Source organism: Perca flavescens, chromosome 23, assembly GCF_004354835.1.
Source record: "Perca flavescens isolate YP-PL-M2 chromosome 23, PFLA_1.0, whole genome shotgun sequence".
NCBI lineage: Eukaryota > Metazoa > Chordata > Actinopteri > Perciformes > Percidae > Perca > Perca flavescens.
Genome location: NC_041353.1, coordinates 10,226,591 through 10,249,026, shown reverse-complemented (window position 1 = coordinate 10,249,026; position 22,436 = coordinate 10,226,591). Strand labels below are relative to the sequence as shown.

The 22,436-nt window shown below is 40.4% G+C and overlaps 1 protein-coding gene across 1 annotated transcript; it reads left to right on the top strand.

Annotated features, from left to right (window-relative positions):
• The first annotated feature begins 12,937 nt into the window (after positions 1-12,937).
• Positions 12,938-22,065, top strand: btg1 (B-cell translocation gene 1, anti-proliferative). The gene is made up of 2 exons (XM_028570245.1): positions 12,938-13,398; positions 17,682-22,065. The coding sequence occupies exons 1-2, from the start codon at positions 13,254-13,256 to the stop codon at positions 18,083-18,085; spliced, it is 549 nt and encodes a 182-aa protein (XP_028426046.1). The 5' UTR covers positions 12,938-13,253; the 3' UTR covers positions 18,086-22,065.
• Positions 22,066-22,436: the final 371 nt, after the last annotated feature.

The window sequence follows — 22,436 nt, the reverse complement described above, 5'->3', positions numbered from 1 at the left end:
AGGTCACGGCAGTTTCCTGCGGCAGCGCTATGACGACCAGCCGTGCTCGCCTCACGCTCATGCTGAAGCTAATGGGGATCCAAATAAAACAAACCAATGAGGCTGTACTTAATCTGCAATGGAAAAAGGAGGACAGGGCACCGAGCAGGTACCAGGTAATGGAAAAACGCCATAATTTACCCAAATGATAACAAATTTAGTTGGATAAATAATCACTTTATCCATGATCGTATCCATTAGGTCCTACAAAAAAGTTTAACACAGCCTAATTAAAGTATATTTGGTATTGTTTTTGTACAAGTTGATTACTTTGCAGTGTGGGCATGGTAAAATAGAGCACATGTACCAAAAAAACGTCAGTAATGTAAAAAAAAGTCATTTTAATGACCATTATTCTGTGTTTACGTGATAAAGAAGACCTTAATCTATAATGGAAGCCATTTGTTATAAATATATGACACATTTAAAGTAAATATGAGAAAGTAAGTCATGAGGACAGAAATGTTAATGCCTGTTATAAAGCTTTACACAGAGAGAAGCTTATTAAAAAGCAGTTGTTGGGCTTTTTAGGATTTTTCAATCAACGTTTTAGTCTCAGGAGCCACATGACATTCATGGTTACAGCCCCACATCCCGTGTTTGAGTCTGTACGCGATGACATTCATTCCCTCTGTGTGATTTAATTTGTCCTCCCGCAGGAATGCTCTCTGTGAACGTTCCCGTGCGTTTCAGCCATGATGACTTGAGAGCAGAGTCGTTTCTGATGTTTGGATTGAACCCACTCTTAGGAAGGGAGCACGATCTGTGGACATCTTCATAGCAACTGAGACCACATGTTCTCCCTTTGAAAACGCTAAAAACTGTTTGTTTCCACTTTTAAAAAACATAGCCTAGTTTTCAAGCATGTTGATGTTAAACGGTGGTTTGACAGAGAAACTAAAGCTTCCGCTGTGTCTCTTTCTGTTTTTGTGATTGTGAACTCTTTGACATCAGAGTGGCCTGTTTACCTGGTCAGGGTTGGATCCAGCCTGTCAAGTCTTCATAATATTGTGTCGTTGGTGTTTCATGCTTGTTGCTCTGAGAAATTAGACAGGTTGAAGGAACCTAAGAGTCAGTAGTGCCTCTTCAGTAGAGCTACACATTCTGCACACAACTACACACACACACACACACACACACACACACACACACACACACACACACAGATAGGTCCTGCTGGGCCAAGTCCCAGATTCAGCTCAACATGTCCTGGCATAACTCCTCAACATAGCATCCTGTTAACTAGCAAGAACACAGCTTAAACTTGGGTTGAGTTCAGTAACACTTCTTCATACACACGCATGCTAAAGTCTACTTACAACTGAAGAGTATGAGAATATATCTGGACATATTTGATTTTGATATCTCTCAGAATCATTCTATCTCTCCTTGTAGTTGCTAAGATCACAGTGTGGTCACGACCACTGAAGATGAAAGTGAAATCTGAGCTGAATTGCTTTATTCTCATTTACCAGCCACTTTAACCCCAGCCGTCACACAGATTAACCATCGGTCTGGCAGGTCCTCTACATGTCCTGGCATGCCTCCTGACACTGAGTCAACCAGAAATAGCTTTAACTTTCATATGGTAAAGTATGATCGCCAAAGGGGTTTATTTATACGTGGTTGAGAACCCCCATATACGGTGGTAGTAAACTTATGACAGCTTGTCTAGTTGTTATTTTAGTTTAAAGGATACAGCTGGTGATATTTTATATTTTTGTTATTGTCAGAAACTCTCATGAAAACACTTACGCAGACAATGTGTTAGTCTGTCTCTACTTCCTAGTGAAGATGTAAATCTATAATAACAACAAATATATGCTTTTATTTATTTCTTTGGTAAGTAGTTTCCTAAAACAGATGGACTTTGTAGCAAAACGTAGCTAAAAAACAAAAGTTTATTGTGTATATATTGGGAACTATTTTCAGCTGTGGATTAATACACATTTAGTGTACTAGTATTTACAGCTGTAGGACAGTGTATGTGGTGCTACGTTTACAAGTGGCCAGCTATTTTCATAAACGGACATTTCAACCTCTCCATTTTCAAAAATAACATCGTGCACAGCTGTCAGTTTTCAGAAAAGTTTTTGTTTACATGTACCCGTGTATATATATGCCGTCAATGCTGTCAAGAGCATGCCAAACCTGTAGGTGGCAGTGTAACGAGAAGCTCAAGCCCACGTTAGCCAATCAGAATCCCGAAAATAGCAACAACAGCAACGAATCACTTCCTCTTTCCCTCTCTCGGCTGCCTAAACCTCCGTTTGTCTGTTTACATGCAAACGTGCAAACGAAGTTTTCCAAAATCTCCACTCTGGCCGGAGGTTTTAGAAAGAATAGTTTTCAGAGGCAAATTCTCCGTTTGTGTGTAAACGAAGGACACAAACGAAGGGAAATGTCTCCGTTTTACAAAATAACCATGTACATGTAAACGGGGTATAAGACTGACTCCAAATTGCAACACTGTGGTTCATTAATGTAATTATTTTCACCAACAATGGAGGCACAGAGGAATAAGCAATATCAGACTTTAGCTATCCATACAGTACTAGTTTTGAGGATGATTTCATCATATGTTTTGTTGTTTTCGGAGGACTTGTTGACAGTAATAAAAATATTGTTTAAAAAAACCTTATCCTTTAAGTGTGTAAGGAGTGACAGAGTAGCAGTCAATTCTGATTGTCTTTTCCTGACAAGAGGCTTTGACAAACCACCAGACAGATTTTTATGCATGGATACTGTATCGTCCACAACACTGCATTTAGCTGAACAATGTTGCAAGTGCAGCTGCAACTTTGGAGTTCCTTTTAAATCAGGTATAGCTCATTCTTATGATGCCTCCATGCTGACGTCTTTGCATTCACTACCTTGATCCAAGTTAACATTTGCCTGTCTCAGCCAAGAGGGTAATACCGCAATCAATAACTGGTTGTTTTTTTTTCACACATCATTGTTCAGAGTGCTCTCTGATATGCTGTGACAGGCAGCTGCTGGCTTAGCAGCCCACAAAAGGGTCAAAAAGGTCTAAGGAAAGCCTACTGTATGCAGCTTTAATTATATGCCGTCACTAATTGTAGTTGAAGGAAAGCTACACTTCTCGCTGTCACAGTGTGTAGGTGCATGAAATGACTCACTTTATTTGACCAACCTGGTGTATAATCTATCATTTAGTAAAGAAATTGTTTGAATTGTATTTTTATTCACCCCATCTCATGGCCCATCCCTCACGGATGGGATTATAGGACCCCCCTCGAAAATGAGATGCTACATCTCAATGGGCTATCCTTTCAATAAAGTCAAATTCAAATTCATGGGATTATAAAACACCTTAACAAAACATCAGCGCTTACAGTTATGATACAAGTTACAGCTTCTAACTGTCATAAATCCGTCATTATGCCAAAACAAATAATAATAATAAATCACAGTAATAATCATCCACTCCTTACTGACACAATATTTTCTTCCTCAACTCCCATGCATTCATGAAACAGCTTGTTAACTTGAAAGTCTCTCTTTTTTATCAAGTAAATATAAGTACAATCATGAAGACCATTGCATTTTTTCTTAATATTTAGTGCAATGTGACGCAACACCAGAGAGTCCACTTCACATTTTCCTAAATCTTATTATAGACAATAGAACATTTACTGTGTTCGATATTGTCATTGGTAAACATACAAGTGCCCTGCACGCATGACTGATATTGTCTACAAGTGTATTAGAGCCTCTATCTTACGGACGAATTTGACCTTTGTGATGGTAGCAGCAGAGCTACAGCATGGAAAATCCAACAAACCCGAACCCGTGAGTCACAATAAGTAATCTTAGCTTCTAGACACGACAGCCCCTATTGCATGTTTGGAGTCACTGCCTTTACTATATCTCTGCAGATCTGAAGGAGAGAGCTGTACGCTTTTGGTTCAGCCTGTCTGCACTTATGGCCGTGCCCTGTGTAACTATAGCTTGTGTCATGAATAGCAGCTGCCGGTGAAATGACAGCTTGCATGGGCGCAGACTGGATTTGATCCCAAGCTGTTTGAGGCTGTTTAAAGCGTGAGTCATGTTGAGAGGTATAGCTCCGTCACTCTTGCTTTCTCTCGCTCTCTCTTTCTTTCGGTCTCTCTCATTTGTAGCTCTGAGACAGGGTGGATCCAGGGTGGCAAGTTAAGACACAGTAGTATACTGACGGGAGTCAATGATAAAACCTGTGTGTCTGCATGTGATCTACCGAATGATAAGGTTACCATAAACTTTCTATTGGTCTTTCTGAGAACACATAGCAGTGAAAAAACATAGTAACTCTGAAGGAAGTTGACTTTGTTTTCTTGAGATCTTATGTACTAGTTATTCTGAAAAAAAAGTAAAGTTTGGGAAAAAGCTGAATGCAGAGTTTTTTAAGGACATGTCCAACATTTTGGGAAATGAGACTTAAATCAGAAGATTGACATTGCTCTTACGTCTGTACTGTAAACATGAAGCTGCAACCAGTTAGCTTAGCTTAGCATAAAGAAGGGAAACGGTCCCGAGGTAACAAAATCTGCCTTCCAGTACCCCTCAAGTTCACTAATTAACATGTTTTATCTCTTTTTTTATCAGGTTAAAAGAACGACACGTTGTGTGTTTTGTATGCTTAATTCAGGGCCTCCATATTTATTTCCACTGACGATTTTACACAGTATACTTGTATAAGCGCATTTCCCAAAATTTCAAACTATTCCTAAGTATAAACCTTGTTTTTGTTGCATTGGTTGTAAATTTGAGCATGGGAACCTTAAAACACATGTAGTCAAGCCAGTGTAAATCATGGTTACAAAATACTTGAAAACTCAAACTTTCCTCACTTACTCACTATGGAATGGCACTTAAATACTTCCTTTGTAAGTATCCATTTCAGCAAAACAAAAAAAAAATAGCAGCCTCTCTTCAACCAATCAGGATTAAATATTAACTTAGGGCATCATTTAATGTGTCATTCTAAGCTGAGCTGCAGCACACAGGATGCTACGGTCTAGTTCCTCACACAGCAGACTCACATTCAGTATGTGTGAAGACTCTGTCCCAGATAAAGTGAGAAGACCATGTATGTAATATTCATCGAAATGCTACATATTTATATCTCACACAAACGTGTTGCAGTCAGACACTGTGTCTGCTCAGGCTGAATGTGGGGCTGTGTGGTGTGTGTGTGTGTGTGTGTGTGTGTGTGTGTGTGTGTGTGTGTGTGTGTGTGCATGAGTGTATAATGACTCAGCTGTAGGGCATTGAAACTTGGCCATTCTACCACGAAAAGTCAGTCACTGCATGAGACCAGCAACATGCCACATGCAGAATGCCACATACACACCAGCTAGTTGGCATGTGTGTGCTCTCTCTGCACTGATCATCCACACACAACATACAACATTTACAGAAATTATGCACCCTTGGGGTTGCATCTGCTTAAAGGCTCAAATGTTCGAACAGAGGACTGAAGAAGTCACAGACTATGGTGCTAACAAACACCACCACAACCTGCCGGGAAAAGATTAAGCTGTTCAAACAATCTTAAGGAAATGCACCACGAGAAATTAGTTTTTGAGTATTAACTCTTGCAAGCAGCTCAGTGAGGCACAGTGGTGCTTTGAGCTAAATGCTAATCCGATTGTTATGATTCGGCTTTCTGGCCACTACTAATAGGAGACACACCATGATAAAGGTTTACAAAAATATACTTTATTAAACCAAATCAAATCAAATTAGACCATTAAGGTGTGGGGTGGGGTTGTCAGTATAATAAGTGGTATAAGTGTGCATTAGTGATGGATGTGTGCATGTGAGCGTAAAGTGCAGACAAAGCATAAACATAAATAATCTAAAACAACATAACCCAACCAGAAGATAAAAGGGGAGAGCTGAAACAGCAGCAACTGCCAGACAGGCAGAGTGAGATCAGAGCTGCAGCCAGGCTAAAATAACCTGGAACACTCAGGTGTTCCCAGGTTACACTAATGATCCACCTGCAGAGTCAGCACAGAGACTCACACAGCAAACACAAGACACCGCAGGGGTCGGCACAGTCAGCCTGCTAACAGACTCCCAATCAGTGGTGTTAAGAAACATTCAGATCCTTCACTTAAGTAAAAGTACTAATACCACACTGTAGAAATACTCTGTTACAAGTAAAAGTCCTGCATTAAAGTATCAAGTATCATCAGGAAAATGTACTTAAAGTATTACAAGTAAAAGTACTCAATGCAGAAAAATCCTCACATTTTAGAAACTGTTTTTAATCGTCTGATTATTTCAGCTGTACTTGTAGGCCCATATATTATTGGGCAGTTTAATTTGAAAATAAAACATTGTATTTTATAAACTACATGTGTTTAATGTACAAAAATCTGAATTTGTAAAGTAACTAGTAACTAAAGCTGTCAGATTGATGTCGTGGAGTAAAAAGTACAATATTTCTTGTGTGGAGTAGAAGAAGAAAGTGGCATGAAAAGAAAAGACTCAAGTAAAGTACAAATACCTCAAATTTGTACTTAAGTACAGTACTTGAGTAAATGTACTTAGTTCTATTCCACCACTGCTCCAAATAACAATGCTAAAAGGCTGAAGCTTAGCAAGTATAACGTTTACCATGTTCACAATCTAACTTTAGCATGTTAGCATGCTAGCATTTGCTAACAGCTGATGTAAATGTCATTGGCTGCTAGTATTTGGTCATAAACCAAGGTAATAAATAAAAATGTAGACCAGATGATGGTGCTATATGTAAGTAAGTAAGTACGTAAGTAAAGTAAAGTAAGTACAAATTTGTGTAGCACTTATCACAGACAGATATGGAAAGTCATAGCAAATTCTTCATGTCATTTGAATGTGTTGTAACTTTTGACTAGAAACTTTTCAGAGACACCTTTCAAGGCTACAGGCAGTGAGTATTTAATCCTCAATAGATCAACTTTTATCATTATGCAATGGCACAAGCTGAACATCCTTAAAAGGCAATGCAGATCATCAGCAAATAATATGCAGCTAAGGTGTGTCTTACATCGTGGTCTTGCAGTTTGGAGCCCACGTGATTGGATCATGGCAAGGTTTGAACATTTAACTGCTGGTAGGATACTTATTACAATGTGAAAACCATGACACCATGACAGTCACACACACTTTGTGGCTTAGGCTATATTTAAAGGTTGAGGAGTTGAATTTGTTGGACTTTGAAATCAAATGTATCACTTGAGATGTTCAGTTCACTTAAGTGTTACCTGTGACTCGCAAACACATGCAGGTGTTGAAGGGAACATTTGGGAATCAGCTTTTAAAACTGGACTCGACTGGCCACGGCAGGCCCTTCACTATCTCAAATGTCACTGCTATAAATACACGCACACACACACACACACACACACACACACACACACACACACACACACACACACACACACACACACACACACACACACACTATACAGGGTTTATATTGTTCAACTCATAGACGTGTAAAGACACAAAGTGTATGAGTCCTCTCTTCTTGTATGTGGCTTTAACATCCTGAAGAACTGAGTCACTTGGCATGGAGAGCTTCATGTATGAGTGGAAAAAGGAACTGAATAATTTGTACATCAATATGTACAGCTACAGACAAGTTTAATCCTTCCAATTTAAAGCTGGTGCATGCTGAACATTTTGTCTTGCCAAGCACAGAACATGAATAACCCAAGATGTTCTGGAGAGCTATGAGTGTGAAAAAAAGAATAATGGAATATAGCTACAGAAAAAAAAAAGTCAGGGCAGCTTTGCTTGCAGGATCCATTTATTCTTAACCTCAAAATGAATTAGGTAAATAAAGAATGTTAAGCTGAATCAGATGTAGGAAAAAATATATTACAGGGAAGTCATTGTAGAAAAAAAAAAGAATTCCTAAGGCATTCAGTGTTACCGTTACTCCATTTTTGTGAACAAGTCAAGGCCAAACCACAGCACACCGAGCAACAGTCCAGCGGTAAGGGAGGCTGAGACAGCTTCCTGCTTGAATTAATATCAGCAGAGAGAAAGAGAGAGAGAGAGAGGAAGAGCATCATGGAAAGTTTGTGGTTTTCTCAGATGAGTCTCTTCCTGGTGACTGATGATCAAAGTGGGAAGGGCGTAGAGAGTTTCCCCACCTTGTTTTAGTGAAAGGTGATTACCCCATCTGAGCCACTCCCATACACTCACAGCACAGTGACATCACTTGTGTATCAGACCTACATTTACATTTAGTATCCCGTTTTACATTCTTGGAGTGACATTTCACAAGTTGTTCTGGGTGAGAGTTATGTTGGTAATAAGCTGCCCTCTGCTCCCCAAACGTGGGGATATAATAATGATATTAGTACAAGTATTTATACTTTTTAAAGTAGAATAATATAGAAATACTCAGGTAAAGCACAAACACCTCAAAACCGTACTTAACTACTTAAATGTAAATGCTCATAGTTTCTACCACTGGCACTATATAATTGATAGTTGAGGTATAATCAGGTTTTAGTGCAGTCGACGCAAACATGCAAAGTGGGTGAGAAATCCCAACTATTTTACTGCACAAAGGGACACACTTTGCTGACACTGAAAATGATCCTGCCCAAAGAGACAGAAAATGATCTGTGAATGTGAAGGGAATGTTATTCAGATCTCTTGTATGTGTTTATGTATGTACTGGGAATGTCAGGGCGTTGTTTTGTCTCATGTCTGGATGAATGTAGCCTATGTTGGTTTAGCTTTTGTATAACCCGCAGATGTTGGTGTCTTTGCTGGTGTGTGTGTGTGTGTGTGTGTGTGCGTATCTCTTTGTACCAAGCATGAACATATACACCGTGTGTGTTCACCACCGTGTTTGTAAAACTCTGCCTACGCAAGGTCTCTCTCTTCACTCCTGACCTGACATTCTGTCCTCCACTGTAGTTCACGTGCGGTTTCAAGATAAAGACTTCCATTCATTAGTCTGACTGAGGGCAACAACCTAACGACAGGATACCCCACCCTTGTCTGGCAACAACAACCAGGGCCATATTTTATCTTGTGCTGGTGGCACTCACATTAAAAAACAACCAGTGGTACAGGACATTTTCTGCAGTCTGTATGTGTCTGTTTTAAGTGCACTGTAGTCTGTGTCCACAGTTTGTCTTGTACTTTCAGTATCAAAAACACCAGGAAACACTCAGGGGTTTTCCAGGTTTAATTACCCTTCACATGCTTGCTCTGCTCTTACATCTACTTTTTTTCTCTTTCTCTTTTATGCTATTTGACTTTTATCTCCCCTGCCGAGCTGCCAAAACTCAATAACACACCCCTACACTCTGTCAGTAATGAGGCATTTGCCTGTTGTGTGTGTGTGGTACAGATGTGTGCTATCGTGCTTGCTTGCAAATCTCCTGCTCGCTGCTGCTGCACTCCCAGGAGGGAAATACTGCAGGAGAAATGGGGACAGAAGCTGACTTCCTTCAGCTGTTTCATGTTTGTGAAACATCTCCACACACTGCTGCCAACTCGTGTCACTTGAACTTATTACGTTTAAAGTGATATTAAAAACCTGTCTTTTGAGAATCAAACACTCAACTCGTGTTAAAATATGCACAGAGGCTTCACTTCTTAAAACATCCTGAAAAAGCACTTCTGGCTCTATCGTTAATAATTCTGTCTTGATTGCATGCCATTTAAAAAAAAAAACTGATTGTCTATAAGATACTAATGAGCTTACAGAGTTGTGTGTGAGGATGATGATAGATGTGCAATTACTGAAGACATATTTTGCTAAAAATATCAATGTTTGGAGCATGCGACAACATACTGATGGAGAGCAGAGAAGGGGATTCTGCTCAAGGAGTTATTGAGAGGGTTGTGTGGCTGTTTTGAAACTTGATCTAGTGTGGAACTTTCTTTATCTTTTTGGTTTACATGAATGTTAATAAATTAACTCCTGAATCCTTTTTTTCCCCTATAAGTTGTAATAACAATAAACACGATACAAAAGAACACCTTTCTGATATTCTCAAGTTGACTCAACTTTATTGAACACAACACAGTTGATCCAAAGTGCTTAACAGCACAAGCAGTAAACGGAACAAAAGAAAGGAAACTAACAGTAGAAGAAACTACTACATAAAATAAAGAAAGAATAATATTAGTTTGTGTTGACCAACAGATTTTTTAAACATGACTGAACCAATGCTATAACTTCATATTTCAGACTCAGCTACAACTCACTTGACGTTACACTGCATTGGTTCAGTGATACTATGCCCGGGCTTGAAAATGTTTCACTCTACTGCTGTAAATATTAGAAGAGGAATGTGTGAGGAGTAATGTGAAAAGTCACAGCTTACATGTGAACATCTCTACATAAACCTAAACAGATGTGATTTGTAGAAAATTAATTTCTCAACTGTATTAATCCACATGTGCAAATGTAACAAATGGGGGTATGTGTTTTCAAATGTACATCAGTAAAGCAGAAATGTCCAAGCCTTCTGTAGCACACCGAAACTCTCCATTATTTCAGAAAATAGCACGGTGGTGCGTAACTGTGGGTGAAACTGTGACTATGAATGTTTGGTGTGGGGGTTAACATGTGTGAACTTGCCTGTGATTTGAGGATTTTCCTGTGCACATGAGAGGACCATTTATTGAACATGACAGGGGAGTGAGTCAGTTTTTGTGGCAGCGGTTATGAAGAGGCCAGTGAAGGGTGGGACACTAACACCAAATGTGACTACTGTTTTGCAGAATAATAAATAAATAAATAAAATCTCATTTTAAAGGACCATTTATTATTTTTCTGTATCGGATAAAACACAAACTGAACCTTAGCAATGAACAAACCTTTTAAATGTTACAATTATCTTCCTATATCTAAGAACTGTGTGGTGTATTTCCTTTTATATTATGTGATATCATAAATTCCAACTGCTAGTTGGACATTATTTCCCATATTTTCAGTAGAAAAACCTACAGTGAAGTAGCAATCAAAAGGCACACTCTTATGCATGCAAATACTCTCAAGACAGTTGAGTGGTCAGAGAAGTGACAGCAGGTAAATAGGCCTATACTGGAAAGTATTAGAGTTGGCAGCGTGATTAAATCACTATCACACCAATGGTTATTGTGTACATACACACACACGTCTACATGACGTGTGCGTTTCTGCACACCTTTAGGTCAGTAATTGAGCCAATCAATGTGGTCCGTGTCTGTTTGATTGCATCGTGATTGGACCACTCAGCAGATCATCGTGACTGTGTCTGCAACAACCAAAGCACAGAGGCCTGTACTTTTCCACTGATTCTAATGAGCACGTAGGGACTGGCCTCTCAAAAGAAAGGAGATTGCATTGCTTCCTGGCACAATGTTGCCTCCTCTGTGTTTGCCGTTGATCACACAAGATGTGCTTTTTCAGTTGATGGAGACTCTTCCTGTTTCATGTGTGGATAAACACCCACAGAGCACAATCACACACACACACACACACACACACATACCGAGAAAGAGAGCAAGAAAGAACCAGGCAATGAGGCGATATGAACTTAGGTAATGTAAATTGTTTCTCTCTCTCTCTCTTCCTGTCTCTGTCTTACAGACAAACACACACACACACACACTAACACACACCTGTTCTCTAGCCTGCCTACCATGGCCTGACTGTAAAAATAAGCAGCAATTAAATCATGGATCTGATCCAAATTGAGATCTTGCAGTGTAAATGTATACTTTTTGTATTTCTTTAGTCCCAACTAATACAGTAATGAATGTTTTGACCCACGCAGCTTTATCATCAATGCATTCTGATTATGGACAAATGAAAGGGAAAACTACGTATCTCCAAATAGAAGGATTTAGTGGTCCTTTGTGGGTGAAAATTCAACCACTTCCTTAGCTAAATAAACCCCATTGGATTATTTGAAAAATAATGTATTGTCACAAAGCTGAAACCAGGTCTTTCTTAGCACATGAACAGTTGAACCATTTGAAGTTACATGGTTTTTAATGGCAGCAACGACAAGGTATGCTATATAGATTTGATTTTATACTCACATGCCCCTGAACTGGATAACTCAGACTACATACTGAAGCATTACATGAGCTAAACAGTGTAATGTGTTTCTATTTCGCCTTCTTTGTCCTTTATAAGCTGAGAAGAAAAGGAGGAATGGTATGGGGGATAGCACGAAACAAAGGCAGCTGGTCAGCATGTTAAACTCATATTGGCCACCAGGCGACATGTTGGAATGTTGGTGAAGGAAGGCTAACCAAGAACCCTTCTTACATGTGTAAAGTCAAGTAAAGTCAATATTGGGGCAAGTCTTCTTGAAGTTTATTCAAGCTCTGACGTGCATAGTAATTATATGTTGTTTCTCCATGTTTAGTTTGTTAGTTAGTTGTTAGTTAGTTAGTTAGCAGACTCCCAATCACGGGCAAAAAGACAATCAGAGATGTTCCTAAACCATCGAGAGGAAGAAAAAAATATGGATTTTTGGTTAGGCAAACTAAATGTAACTGCATAGGCCTACACTACATTTTCGGTTTCACATTTTCATCTTTTGGTTACAGATGACATTCTAATAGAACACAAAATTAAAGTAGCATAGTTGTAGTTACTGCTCCAGCTTCCAACTTTCTTTGTTGCCGTTTGCTTTTGTTTCCTTTTCTTCCTCCAGTATTTCCGACAGCCTATGAACGCAGCGCGGCTTCATGCTGCGTACCCATAGTGTGTACCTCTGTTTATTTTCAGAGCGGTGACGCGGATGTTGCACTCCTCCTATATGTGGCTCGTCAGACGGTGGCAGGACCACGATTGGTGAGCTGTTGTTGCTGTAGCAGCTTGGGTCGACACTGTGAAGAGGGAGGGGGCTCTATAAAAACCCGCTCCCCCACTCCGAGAACTTCACTCTGGAGGTGGAAAGTGAGCTAGGCGGGTTGGTCTACGTGGAACCAAGGGATCCAACCCTCCCCCCTGTATTTACCAACAACAGGCGTCTGTTTCCCAACACTGTACCGTCCTTACACACGGACTCGCTCAGAGAAAATCTGTCCTCTACCTCGACAAATAAATGCCAAGAAAAACAACACGAGAGCCAGCAGATAACGTTAAGGATCGCAGCTCCGAAGAGGTGGAGCGAAAGACCAACAGTCGGACAAACACGTAGAGAAAACCCGCAATAGCGAACGGATCGTCGCCGTTGCCTTTCTCAATGCATACCCTTTGTGCCCGGGGAACGATGAAACCAGAGATCAACGCCGCCGTCGGATTTCTGTCGAGGTTTCTGCGGGTAAAAGGACACGTAAACGATCGACAGGTCCAAACATTCAACCAAAGCTTACAGGACATTTTGTCAGGTAAGGAAATCAGAAAATGATCCATTCGAGCCCAACAAAAATCACCACTTTTAAATACTTTATTTTAAAGTACAACATCACACGTCTAGTTTATGTTTTGTTGTAGCATTGAAATGCTTAAATTCGGTTTTTAATTGGGTTAAGAATGATTGAGAAGAAGCCTTTCTTTGTTCTCGCGAGTATCACTATCAGCACTACCAACGCGCACCACTGTTCGCGCAGGTCGGAGAGGGAAAAACGACCAAGTATAAACACAACAAGTGATATTAAGACGGGTTTGTCGACGATTAAATTGATACAATCGAATTTTTTTCACCATCAAAGATGCAAAACGAGGCAGTTGGCTTAGTTACTTTGTTATGAAGGATGGGGGGAAAAAAGGAGGGGGATGGAAAGAGGCTCGAACAAGGAAGTGCGCCTCAGTCGATAAAGCTCTCAGAGAACTGAGCAAAACAGCCCCCAGTGAGGCTGCTCAATTACGTAATGCATTTGACGAAATGGGTTTATAATGTAAACACGTCCAATGTCAAACCATCAATCTAGTACTGGAACAAATAAAATAACGTTTTTTTTTGTAATCTATAGTTATTACACAATATTTGTAATACAAAAACATCACAGTAAGTTAATGATCGTGTTACACTCGTTTTTGGGGGGATGTACATTTTGACCACCACGTCTCCCATTAATTTGAATGGCTTTAACACAACACATTCACTATTTACAGTGAAATCAAGTCACCCTTTCTCGATTTATTTTGCAGGAAATTCGGCCGTAACGTCCTCTTAGCTTAACATTTTAATTTCCCCTGGCGGGATTAATAAATTATTTATTATTATTATTATTATTACGTACATGCATACTTCGAGTCTTTTGAGTGTTTTTACAGTGCTGCGTCGGGGATTGTGTCTCTTTTCCTCGTGTAAACACATTCCAGCCACAGAGCTCTAAAGCTGCTATACATCTGCCTCACTCATCTACTAAGCAGATTACCTACACAAAGACCTCACTTGTATAAAAACACATCTTACTTTGCGGATTGTTATTAAATGTATAAAATCCCCATCAAAAGCACAAACTAGCAAAAATAAAAGCACTTAATAGCAAAGATAAAAACGCTTACTAGCAGTAATATTATCATTGTTGGAAGTAAATGGGAGCATTTCTATAATACAGATATAACTGACCTTCTTTTAAAGAAGGTCAAAAAGAACAATACAATACCATTTAGTACCAAAAACAAACTGCAATTCATTCATTGTTTTTTTTTTTTTTTTTTTTTTTTGAGGAATTGGTTGAACCCAATCTTGAGCAACATTTCCCCATTTTTTGTTTGTAAACAAGACAAAAGTTGGAGTTGAATGGAGTCTGTGAGGCCTTGTGTGTGGGGGAGGGGTATTTTTCTGGTGTGTGTGCCTATAGGAGGACATTAAAGGCGGAGGCAGCACAGCGTAATCAGCAAGGAAATGGAGGGGAAATCCATGTAACTCACCATTTACTGCACAAAAACATTAACTATTCCAAAGTGATGTCAATTCTAAGGTTTAATCTGTCACATGGAAGACTCACACAATTTTTTTTATAGTATTTTTAAACTGCTATTTTTCAAATATAAATGATAATCTAATTAAAAGAAAAAAAAAGTTAAACAGTCTCCTTTTTGAACACGAGGCAGAAACAAAAGTGAGTGTGTGTGTGTGGTAGTATCCTGTCGGGGCTCGTTGCTACTAAACTAGGCCAGCCAGAGCTCTTTTGTGCCTGGAAGCATCACAATCACTCGCTATTGTGTCTGCATGCTGAAAAGCTGGGTGCTTAGCTCTTGTTTGTGTAGAGCAAAGGGAAATGGGGGAACTTAGTCCAAATGACCAGATTTAAATCGCGATAGTTTTATAAATTGTAGTCAGAGGAGCTTCAATTTCTTCCTGGTTTGTCAGCAGCAGTGGGATTTGACGCTCTAACAGAATATGGCTTTGGGTGGGTAAATTCCCAACAAGCTAAAATAGCAGGCCAAAACACAATGTGTTTGAGGTCAGCTACAATGAATAAACAACCCTCCTTAAGGTTAAGCGCACACTCCTCTTCTTACTTTTCCATTTCTCAATTCCTCTTCCTCCCATGTGCCCTGGTTTTTAAGAAGCTGAGCTAATTTCCCAGCTGCTCCAGGGTTTGAAGGTAGCTGCTTTGGTGGCTCAGTCGAGGTTGAAAGATCATTCAGCCCCTTGTGCTCTTTCACAAGTGCCAGCCTCTCCATTAGCTCAGCAGTATACAGCCTTCTGTGATAAGACACAGTTGGGGAGGGGGGGTTATTATCCCCTGGATGCATACAGGTGGCCTCCGAGCCCCCGGCCTGAATGTTGGCCTACTTCACTTACCCTGTTTTTCTTTGGCCACAATCAAGTTAGCATCAATGGGAATTCAATATGGATGAGCCATGTTAGAGTAAATAAGGGGTAGGTGTGTTCCCTAAAGTGGGGAGGTAAGGTAATGAAAAAAATCTGAACAAAAGAAATTTAAAACTATCCTAGAAAGAGAATTAGGAAGTCCTTTTCATCTGCCAAAAGTGAACTTGTAAAGAAAGAGCGAGCCAGATTTGGCTTCCTCAAACACCCCAAACCAGACAGTCAACAGTCTAATTTTCCTCTCATCGTCTTACCCACTAAAATCAGCTTCAACACAGATGAGGAGGAAGAAAAATAAGGTCCTCTGCCTTTAAGAGGCGGGGGCCCAGTGTCCCAGATGGCTGGCTAGGACTTCGACACTTTTGGTGTTTTTGTTCAGCCAGTCATGGGAGACTTTGTGACACTGACGACGGCCACGGGAGGGATTGTGCAATTCAATGGCCCTCTTTTTGTCACGTAGGCCCAGGGTGCTGCTGGCAGCCTGTTTATGGCTGCTTATCAGGCCTGGAACAGGTGGTGGAGTTATTTTTTTTTTCTCCTTTCTTCTTGTACTGCACTCAACTACGCCCTGTACTTTATTGTAGATAAGTACATTTGTTTTTTTTATAAGATAGGCAAAATCTGACACTTGTATCCCTTGTGTTACTTTTGTAACCATAAGTTCCTGTGGATGTTTTACAAGGTTAACAACATAACATGGATTACAGTAATTATAATGTTCTCATTATCTCTAAATTAGTAGCAAGTTACAGTTCATGCCTATTGCTTAATAATATATTTCATAATATATCCTATATTTTTAAAACTCCAAATCATTAAGCCATGTTTTGTTTAACACATTTGATTTGGAAACTACCCAAATGTATACACTGAACACAGGCAGTAGGGGTGTCACAATTAAATCGATCAGAAGGAACTTTCGATCATCGAAAATCCTCCTGCTTTCCTAAAGTCACAGACATGGCAACATTTTGCCGTCCCCTGAGTTCTGTAAACAAACAACGGTAAAGTGTGTGGGTGCCGATGGGACTTCTTGGTGCATTCATGTGCATCTCCTTAAAGCTACAGTGCGTATTTTCTGCCGCCCCCATGAGGAATTCTAAGTAATGACGACAAAACGGTCGACACGGCCACATGATGCAAGCCTACCGTGGATGTGCAACTCGTTTGGCAAAGGCTTGAATGTAATGGACGTTCATTAATATCAAAAAGTTACGCACTAAAGCTTTAAATTCATGGTGCATTTAATTGTGCCTCGTAAACGGAGAATTTCAAACAGTTGTTGTAAAGTGCCCTTCTGCCATCTAGTGGATCTTATTGTGACGGTGCCAAAAAAAAAAATTGATTAAATTGAATCATGACCTTAAAATTGAAAGTCGAGTCGTAGATTTAGAGAACTGTGACACCCCTAATGTTTATGTTAACCTCCTAGAAATAATTTAGTTGAAGCATATTGATATTATGTAATACAGATCTATCACATATAGACCCTCCAAATATACACTGAGTTTTTATTTCTTTTAGAGATTTTCCGGTCTCTACATAAACCGTTTTTTCAGCCATGATATGTGTATGAAATCCCATGGACTTATTTGACTCAAAGTTTAGTCTGTCTACTTTCTTTTTCGACTTTTTGTTCAACCTCAGTTCACTGCAGATCTCAGCTTCACAGCCATGATTGACGTCTGTAGTCAACAAACCGCAACAGCTAAGCTACACAGCACGTAATTCTTTCCTATTTGGGCCCCTCTCTTCTGGGGCCTTTTTTCTGAGCATATGACCTGATTTTTGCCCACATTACATGTTATTACAAGCAGCCTGACGGTACTTGCTCCAAAGCTAAACTTTCTCTCCATCCTCTTTGTCTCTCCTCTTTCCTTGCAGAGCAATATAAGCACCACTGGTTCCCAGACAGGCCATGCAAGGGTTCAGGTTACAGATGCATCCGTATCAACCACAAGATGGACCCACTGGTGGGGCAGGCAGGCCAGCGCATCGGCCTGACCATCCAGCAACTCTACCTGCTGCTGCCCAGTGAGCTCACACTTTGGGTGGACCCCTTCGAGGTGTCCTACCGTATCGGCGAGGATGGCTCCATCTGCGTCCTGTACGAGTCACAGCCCTGCCCCGTAGGGATGCCGTCAATGGCCACCGCCAGCTCCCCCTCAGGAAACATCGGGTCAGGGGGCCCCATGGTGGACAGTCACATCAGCTGCAAGGAGGAACTGATGGTGCTGGGCAGATCCAGTCCCTCCAAAGCCTACAGTATGATGACTGTGTCCAGTTAAAGAGGCACGTTGTCACCCCGGCCTGCTTTTGTTCAGGGTCACACCGTGGCTGGTTTGGGTCATATGACCAGATCAGGGTGAGCCTTTTGAAGCTAAGAATATGAAATGAAATAGTGAAAGAAGAAAAGAAAAAAAAAAAAAAACAGAGGATGTGGCCTATCGTCCAGGTGATGGAAACCTTTTTAGGTTTAATATTTTTTAACCTCTCCCCCCATTATCATCTTTTCTGTTGTGTAATTGGATCAGCTGGGCACTCACTTGGAGAGGCTTTGTGGAAATGGAACTTTTGGGGCAGCTAAACCAACCAACCAGGAACCCCCATGGAGACTCTCCACCTACCTCCCCCCTCCCCGCCCACCTGTAAACAACATGGTGGTCAGCTCCATCCTGAAGGGGCTTTCATTGACTTTGCACTTTCTTACTTGTGGTTACTATGGGTACATGTTCAACACGCCACCACAAAACCCAAATTGTAAGGATTTTCTTTTTCTTTTTTTTCTTTTTTTTTAATCCCCAACTACCCCTTGAATTTAAAAAAAAAAAAAAAAAAAAAAAGAAAAGAAGATGTTATTTAATTTGCTGTTTTCACTTATTTAGTTTCTTGGGCAGGGAGGAAGTTGAGTTTTAGACTGAGCCTTTTGCAATCCAAGCTCAAGGTAAAGAAACACCCAATGAGAGCATCTCTATTTTCTATAAGACCCCCTTTTTTTTTGGACCACAGGGAATTAGTTTTCTTTATCTTGTAGCTGGGGCCAAAAGGCTTTGGGTATTCATTTTGCCTCCTCCCCCTTCTACCATCAACACCAAGCCTCAGAAATCCTAGATCTCAGCGTTCTCCTGTCTCGCCTGTATGTAAGTGCAAGTGAAATGTGTTGTGACACCTGCTACCTGTGGATACCAGTGTGTCCTGTTGCACTGTTGCCCTCCCATCACCCATGTATGTGTAGCTTTCCTGGGGAGGGCAGGGGATCCGTCTCCTCCCCCCTCCCCCTAGTTAATGAATGTTGTTGAAAATCACAATCAAGTTCCTGTGTTGTTAATTTTGCTCCCTTTCCTTCCACCACTTTGTCATCTCCTGCATTGCCAAAATTCAAAGTGTAGCAAAAAAAGGGGCCTATTTTACCCACATTTTGGTCGTGTGGCCCTGTTAAAATTGACGTTGAATGCACTTTGACGTGAGATTGTGTGGGATGTGTACTTTGTAGAGAAAATCGCCTGCATTCCATCCATTCGAATGTCATCTTTTCAGAACCTTTTTTATTGCTCTCCCCATTTTTAGCCATTTGTTCATACGTAGCTCTCACGTTGGGATAGACTAATGTCTATTAAATCGGGAGGGTGCAACTCTGGATTTCCAAAACTTTTTTTTACACTGTATTTGTGAACATTTCAGAGCCGTTGATTTTAGGTGGAGAGTATTTTGGGTGGTATATTAAAACCATTCTGTCATCCGTTCATATGGCACTGTTCGCTCTGGCATGATGCAGAGCTAAGCTGTTTCCCCCCTGACACACACAGATGGTGATTTGTGTTGCTGATAGAAAAAAAAAAAAAAAAAGTTAGTCTGAAAGGTCTGGACTAAGTGATGACTGTGTGAGATTTTGGCCAAAGGGAGGTCTGGAGCACCGACTGAATTTATTTTAACTTAAGTTTAAAACAGGCCTTGTCAGCCTTCTATTTTTATTTAAATTAGCCATTTCCAAGGTCTTGTAAAAAGGAGAGACATCCATATGTGTGCATTGAAGGTGCATTGCCTTATAAGACCTCATTGTCATGAATTATGAGCCATTTTTTAAAACAAATATCAGGCTTATTTGAGCCAGCCTGGCTCATATGCTGCCTGGACCCTCACTGGAGGAGTCCATATTCCAGCCTGGCAGCTTCAAACCTCCCCCACTCCTCCTGGTGTGGGGGTTAGAGTGCCTCAATTGCCACATATCACCCCTCAGCTCAGACCTCCTGTTCAGCCAAGAGCAAGCTGCTAGCTGACCCCCTGTGGATGCAGGTAGACTTAATGTGACACATATCATCATCCATCACTGCGAGGAGCTGCGTAAGGAAGGCGGGGATGGGGAGCTGGTGTGAGAGAGGGGGGGCCCAGGGCCGGACTCTTTGTTCAGGGCAGCTAAAATCCCTCCAGCCCCCTCTCTGGACTTATTCAACATCCCCCTACCAAGCTCTCGACCCTCCCTCAGCAGTGATGGATAAAAATAACCAGCACACTCGCTTGCCGTGCTTAAGCTGCACTGGGGGGCTAGTGAGAGTGGAAACATGGATCAAAGATGAAGAATTGAGGGTACTAGGCCACTGTTTTCTGTTTTCATCTCACTGGATTGTGCTGCACTCGATTACTGAGTTTGAGTAGCAACTTTGTTTACATGCATATGAAAGGGTGTGATGGCTGTCTGACGTACCCCCACCTCACTCCTATTTTGTGGGGCTGAGTGGTTAACGGCAAGCTGGAACAGATGCTGGGGGCGGCTACGGGCTGCGTTTGGGCCTTAGCCGCTGGCCGAATCTGTCACAGCAGGCTGGTTCACCGCTCATCACTAGACCGATGGGTGTTTAAGCTCCCGTAAGCCTGAGAGGCTCATGGGTAATAGAGCTATAGCCTTTGACGCACTGCAACCCCCTAACTCCCCCTACCCAGCTCGCTGCTGATGCTCCCTTCAGCAATCTGAAAAGCAGTGATTCCATGTTGGCCAGATGGGAGAGGAGCTTGCCCAGAGCTTTGGTTTCCATGATGGACCCCAGCTTTAAAATCGCACTGCTCCATTATAGCTTCTTTTTTTATGTCATGTGACAAGGTGTTATGAGATTGGTCTATATTTCGAATGCGAGATGATAGTCTCGTCTTCACTTTTCTCTAGATGTATTTTATGGTCATCTTTCCACTCTGCCATCCCCATTTTCTCCTCTTTATCTTTTTTAAGAGGATTTTTAGTCTGGTTATCTAACCCCCTTTTTAAAAGACCCTTTATTTTTTTTTATTTTTTTTTTAGAGCTACAAAAAAAGCAAAAAAGAAATGAACCCAAATCCCCTTGGACACCTTCTCAACTGTACTATCACCACCCAAAATGATTTTAAGTCCTAGGTAATATTGGTTATTTAAATGGCACCCATTCAGCTTGTGCGCACATAGGTTACAGAATTGTCGTGAGAGTGCTTTCAGTAGTCAAGAGGTAAAATAGCACATAAAATGCACTAAATATGTCAAGTTGAAGTTATGTGACATTTTTTTTTTGAGACGCGAGGAGTCTCTCCTGGAATGTATTGCCAAACTCAGGCCTCGGACATTCAATAAATACCCTTGTGGAGAAGTTGTGCATGTTAAGACATGAAACCGGAAGGGAACAGCAGTTTTGTTGTATTTGTTGTCGTCAAAATTGTCATGGATTAGTTGAATTATTGCCACTTTCACATTTGAGTTGTTTTACATATTGTAGAATGTATTGTAACTGTATAACATATGGTAGAGTACATAACATTACACATGGGAAGTGCCAATAATTGCTATCCTGAGGTGTTTTTTAGATTTATTCCTTTTTTGTATTTCATCTTTTAACATGGATAACGCTTTTCGTAAGTGAAGCCATTTGTGATGGGAGTGTTGGAAAGGACCAAAGTTGTTTTGGTAAAAAAAATATTAGTTTCCATGATCTGTAATTGTAGACGTATCCTTTGTTTTTCTTTTCTTTTCATTTTTTTCCTCTATTTTTTTTTTTTTTTTTTACGTACAAAACCAGAAAATAGATAAAAAAATCTGAGCTTACCCAAGAAGAAAAGCTGTCTATCTTGTGATCTCATGTCAGTACATCTTTATCGTGTTCAGTTTCTTTTCCTTGGGTATGTTGTGATGAACTGCTGTAAATTTGTACAGTTCATGTAAATTGATTGTGCGGAAGTTGTACAGATTTCTATATTTTGGAAGAAAAGTTTTTTTTCTCTGTAATAAAAGATTTCCTATCTTGGCATCATATCCCCTGTGAGCTGTCTCATTATTTACTCTATTATTAAATGACTTTAGAATCTATATTTAAAGGCATGCATTAAACATTGAATTCAATGGTAGAGGCTTGTACTTTGCATTTTATGGTTTACCTGGAGGATTTTAAACTGCATCTCTTCTTCCTTACATACATTTGTCCCTCTTTTGGGACCGTAAACTGCACTTTGTGTTTTAAGAGATTTTAGATCACACATTCTATAAGCACATTCACCTACTACACAGCTGATACTGGCTCAGTTTTATAAAAAAAAAAGGTCCGGCTCATATTGTGTCATAATTTGGATGACTGTAGCTCCATGTTTTGGGAGTAACTGGAACATTTCTTAAGCCCTTCGCTGCTT